The sequence below is a fragment of the Notothenia coriiceps genome, unplaced genomic scaffold (genome assembly GCF_000735185.1).
Source record: "Notothenia coriiceps isolate Sejong01 unplaced genomic scaffold, NC01 NC01_scaffold00014231, whole genome shotgun sequence".
NCBI classification, from domain to species: domain Eukaryota; kingdom Metazoa; phylum Chordata; class Actinopteri; order Perciformes; family Nototheniidae; genus Notothenia; species Notothenia coriiceps.
Window position 1 is genome coordinate 1 of NW_011346932.1, and position 5,916 is coordinate 5,916.

General features: G+C 44.4%; 1 protein-coding gene across 1 annotated transcript; it reads right to left on the minus strand.

The window, feature by feature from the left end:
* Positions 1-1,321: 1,321 nt before the first annotated feature.
* On the minus strand, positions 1,322-5,372 carry LOC104948350 (semaphorin-6D-like; the record flags this gene model as incomplete). Its single annotated transcript, XM_010774545.1, has 1 exon — positions 1,322-5,372. A coding segment is annotated over one exon (1,384 nt), but the record flags the coding sequence as incomplete, so codon positions are not given.
* Positions 5,373-5,916: the final 544 nt, after the last annotated feature.

The window sequence follows — 5,916 nt, forward strand, 5'->3', positions numbered from 1 at the left end:
TGGCTAATGGTTACACAAGCCAAAACTTCGTTATGACATCATTAAGGGGCCAAAATCTGATCAGCTCATTTTCAGACAGGTTTTTATAGAAATGGATCAGGACAAAAAGAGAGAGAATCTTTGTTCCTGAAACGTTCAGAGTCTCTTTCCACAGAGGGGACACATGTTGATGTAGAAGAGACATGAAGAAGAGGGAGACATGAAGAAGAGGGGACACATGTTGATGTAGAAGAGACATGAAGAAGAGGGGACACATGTTGATGTAGAAGAGACATGAAGAAGAGGGGACACATGTTGATGTAGAAGAGACATGAAGAAGAGGGGACATGTTGATGTAGAAGAGACATGAAGAAGAGGGGACACATGTTGATGTAGAAGAGACATGAAGAAGAGGGGACACATGTTGATGTAGAAGAGACATGAACAAGAGGGGACACATGTTGATGTAGAAGAGACATGGAAGAGGGGACACATGTTGATGTAGAAGAGACATGAAGAAGAGGGGACACATGTTGATGTAGAAGAGACATGAAGAAGAGGGGACACATGTTGATGTAGAAGAGACATGAAGAAGAGGGGACACATGTTGATGTAGAAGAGACAAAACAGGCTATCATTTACCATGGTTACTATGTTGTTGTTTTAAAAACATTTTTAAATCATGTATGAGAGTTTTTCAGTCTGTGGCAATCAGTATCAGTTTCTTGTCTAAATGTGATTATGCTGCTTTTTATATGTGTTGATGTTCAGCACTTTGGTCATCTCTGTTGTTTTTAAATGTGCTGTATAAATAAAGTTGGATTGAATAATACTGTAGTCTTTGTGGAACAACTTTACCAAACTCACTTTATACAATGAAAGAAAAATGTGTGAATTCATCTTACACAGCACAACAGCTCACCTTTTAGTTTCTTATCAGAGTCTGCAGTTCTTCCCCTCAGGCTGTGGTCTCAGGCTCAATGCCCCCCCTCTGAAGACTGCCGTTGTAATTGGTGTTTTCCCCGAACTGTAGAAGCTCGGCTAAACACTCCTTGGATCTCCCTCAGATTGAATTAATACTGATCTTTTAATGCAACTCCCAGTGAGACAGCAAAGTGGTGCATTTCCCAAAGTGCGGGAGAATTTTCTTTAAGATCTCTTTCAAAAGAAGTTCTAAATCTGCATCAATGAATAAATCACTTTCAATGAGGGTATTGTTTTTGAACTCCGAGTTGAAACAACAGCCGACAAAAGAAACTGTATAACAACCTAACCATCATCTTCAATCTATTGTTCATGCATAGTGCTCTGACATATTTCAACACATTCACCAGTGACACGCTTGCATCATATTTTCATTTTATTCCTAGTATAAGAGACATACAATGGTATTTCTGTGAGACCAAATTCATAGTTATTCAAGGGGCATAGCCTTGAAATGAAACAGAGAAAAGTAAAACATAATACTGAATCAATGAGACCCCGCCCAGATAGAATGTATTTACACCAAATCAAACACTGATTTAAGCTTTAAGAGGCGAGACCGCCCCGTCTCCTTTACAATCTGTCAGCGGCAGAGAAAGATAACACTTCCACTCATCAAACACTGTAGCTGCCACAATTCCTCTTATGAACCATTACGGTCACGACCCTCAATCAGCTTGGATGTTTTACATTTATTTGTTCGGAAAGCTATTTAATGCTTTGCTGCACGTTCATATCCAAATCTTTTTTTTTCTTTCTTCGTTTTAACAAAAGTGGCCGGCGGCCGTATGTTCCTTCATTCGCTCGAGTTGGAGTTGTACACTTTATTGGGCCAAATGAGCTCTGGGAAATTTCAATCAATAAAACACCACTCTCAGATACAGTAAATAACGGGGTTGTTTTCACAGAATTGATCACAGACCCAGTCGACCGTGGCCAACGTGACTCTGCTGAAAAGCGTTGAGTGTTGAAGTCGTGATGTTTCAGACGCCCGGAACCAGTTCCACCTTTGTATCGATCCAAGACACAATCTCGGCTTGTCGGATCAGAGTTCATTGCACTTCTCCAAGTTTCTACTAAAATCTCCACTACTGTTTTTAAAATTTTATTTCCATATTGTTGCAGCTGACACCCGGTGACACAAGTCAAAATCTACAGCCGTAACCATCGTAGAAGTCCAGTTTCATGCATACATCCTGTATCTATTCTTTAGCAATATCGTATAACTTTTTTTCTTTTTTTACATTAAGCATTGGACAAAATGGCACATAGTTGCTCCATCCATTATCAGCCTTATTTAAATGACTTCTACAATAGCTACAGGTCTGTAGGAGATAACTTAAGAGGAACTGTGAGCTGCTCTTATAAAAAAACAAACCCAAGCGATGCTAATGCTACTTCTAAAAAACAAACAAAAGTGAACAATGGCACCTATAGGGGAAAGTGACACCCGGTGAAAAAGTGACATATTATGGAGGCAGTCAAACCTGAACGTCTGCAGTCTCAGGCTGTGGGTACTTGCTTTGCCAAACACTCCCAAAACAATCTGTAGGCTCACACTTTTGGGACTTAAAAAAAAAAAAAATGAAACGGAAACAAAGACAAATGAAGGGTTTCATTCCAAAACACTGTATCCATTTTGAAAATAATATATATAATATTTTTCCAAATGACATAATTGTGAAGAAAAAGGGCTCAATATACTATATATAATACAACATATGCTTCATTAGTGAGTGTTACAATCATAATTCTCGTTAACTGAATGGGTGAATTTTTTAATGACAATATCATTCTGGAATGAAACTCTTCAAATATACGATAGATATGACACATACTGACGACCAAAGGAAATGAAACACCTACAACATACTGTAGCATAGTAGCCGCCTGAGCCCCTTGCATTAACCCCTACCCCCATGTCACACACTATTATTAAATAAGGCACACATTTACACATACAGTTAACATTTGGCTAGTAATTATTCCTTTATTTACAACCAATAGCCACAAAGTTAATAATTATGATAACTGCAGTCCGTTTTTTTCATTCTCATACTGCCAGATGGCATGGCGTTTCTGACTTTGTCCTCTTTGGGTCCAAGACATGTCAGTTGTATTTATTTCCTTTTCAGAGGATGTTAGACCCACTGGATGTGTGGAGCACCAATCTTATAGAAACAATCTCGAGGAACTTTAATGGAACCGATTGCGTCACAATCTGCTGGGGCGGGAAAAGAAAAGAGAAAGACGAGTATAGCTGCTTTGTTGAAGTTTATCCTTTCTCTTTTCAACATGAACACATATGGTTCAGTGTTCAGCCAACTGACAATGTATCATCTATGAAGTGCATGATTTGGTGTCCCTAAGATCTTCCTTAGGGGGTGGGGGGGGATCGTTTGATATGCCCAAAGATGAAAGAGTATAGTAAGGCAGAGACATAACTACTTTCAGGGGAGTTCGCTGACTTTTCACCACAGGTTACATATACTGCATATGTATATGTATACATATACGGTGTGGATATAAACACACATATATATACACACACATGCATAATATAAACACATTCGAGGGTGGGGCGGGTGGGGACTGGTTACCAACACTACATCAGAAAAGGTTAAGCAAAAGCATGAATCTAAGCATCGCAGGAGCCTCGGGCTTTTAAGTCTTCAAGATGTCAAGTTGTTCTGACATCAACACGTCCACAAACTAAGTTGCATTGTAAATCCACACTGAGGACATTGGCAGCCTAATATAAGGAGGTGGCGTCACGTCACCTGAGTCAGCAGTTCTATAATAAGCAAGTAGCTGAGCAATACCAATATGGTACAAAGATATTCGTTGGACAAAAAGAAGAGGGAAAAACACGTTTGGTTGAGGCTTTCGTCCACAGTGACACTGGCTGCCACACGACTTTTCTTGAAGGTCTGCAACCTCGAACCCACTGCGTTTCTTCAAAGAGAAGTTCCTTTATGAAGACACAATGAGGGAGACTCCCTCTCTAGTCCAGGAGTGTGCCTCCTCAGTAGTTGTACTTTCCCTGTTCGTTAACGGGGGACGTGGCAGGTATGAACAAGGGCTTTGGAGGGACGTCGGGTTTGAGAGAGGAGGCCCGGCGGACGATAGCACCCCTGTGCTGGACCTCCGGCTGCTCTCCGTTGTAGCTGTGCTGGCGTGTCAGGTACCCGTTGGGAATGAGGGGGTAGTGAACCTCGCAGGCGCTGCCCGTCGAGTTCATCCGGGCCAGGAGGGGAGGCGGCTGATGGGGCCCACAGTTTCGTTGGCTGAAGCTGTGCTGGCGAGGTATCATTCCTCCTCCACCCCCTCCTGCTCCGACTCCATTTGGCATCTTAGCGGCTGCGGCAATCAGCGAGTGCCTCTGGGAGGAGTGCCTCCTCTCCAGGGTGGACTGGTGGTGAGAGGGGATGTCTGGAGGAACATCCATGCGTCGGGTGAGGCTGTCTCGAGGTAAAGTGGACGAGCTGTAGTAGGGGGCCGATTCTGTCTCGGGGATCTGAGGTTGAATACGGTTGGCGAATGCTAGCTGACCTCCGCCCCCGCACGCCATCAGACCGGATGGACTCATTAACTGGGAGTTCTTGCTGCTGCTGGCCTCATGGATGTGCTTCAGAAGCTCATCCAGCGAGGTCACCTCCATCACCTTCTGGGAGTAACCGGGGTACGGTTGCTGAGACAGCACTCGTTCAACATTATGGATTTTGCGTTCATCTGGATGGAGATAACCTCCCATGAGTGGCTGCCCATTGGACAGGCTATGGGAGTATGGGAAGACCTGCGGGTGGAGCAGGGCTGAGCTGGGCCTGGAGCCAGAGTTGTGGGATTTTGGTTCCTTGGCATTGTTGCAGTTCTGGTTCTTCTCCCACTGGTTCTTGAAGGCTTTCATGCTCTTGATGGGCAGTTCTGGGGTTGAGTCAGGTGTCGGCAGACCGGACAGCTCTGAGGAGTGGTGGAGGTGGTGGTGTTGGGGGTGAACCAGGTCTCCCATCGTCATTGCGTGATGGCCGTTTCTCCTTGGTGTGTGATGTTCCTTGCTGTTGGCGAAGAAAGAGTTGTAGATCTTTGGAGATGACACCTCCAGCTTGTCGTCCTTGCTCTGACTGTCCAGGAGGCCGTTGAGCTTGGCCAGGCTGCGGAGGGACAGGGCGTGAGGTATCGGGGCCTCGGGATCCTTCGACAGTTTCTTGGTCTTGTGGCCCGTGTGGTTACAGTAGCAGGAGACAAGGAAGCCAGATAGGAAGGCGCCAAGGACGAAAGCCACCAAAACACAGGCGATCAGGAGGGTATAATGGACACTGTGATTGGTCTTATCCAGCTCTGGAGGCCGCCTCACACCTAACAGAAAGGATGGAGAAAAAGGTACTTCAGTTAGAGCCTTCCTGACTGAGCTACAAGCAACAAAAAAAGACAGACATTTTCAAGAGCCAATATAGGTCAGGTAGCAGCTGGGACAGACAGGTTGTGTTTACAGGGGCTTCACTATGTGCGAAACAGCATGGGAAAGGTGTTTGAACTAAGCTTTTGGCTTCCTTTCTTTCCACTGTTACTAGATCAATACTGCCTTTCTTTCTAGGACCTGTGCTCCCCCCTCAGATTGACAGAGGCCAAGGGCTAAAATGAGTAAGAGCTTTAAATATTAATGGGAGCACAGCAGCAGGAACCTGATGTCATTTTCACAGACTCTGCTTTCCAATGTGAGGATCAGGGGCGAGAGCACCTGGTATGATGTACGAGCCAAAAATAACTGCTCTATCCCATATCTCACCGAGTGTGGAGCCTTTGCCAACACAGACTCAAACGAGGTTGTCAAATTCTTTCGAAATGAAGCCGAAGGGAGAGGCTGTGCAAGAAAAACACAAGGTGACTTGCCGGTAAGGTAAATGTACCGTGTAAATGTCCTTGGGTGATGTGACCCTGGCACTGTGTATGCCT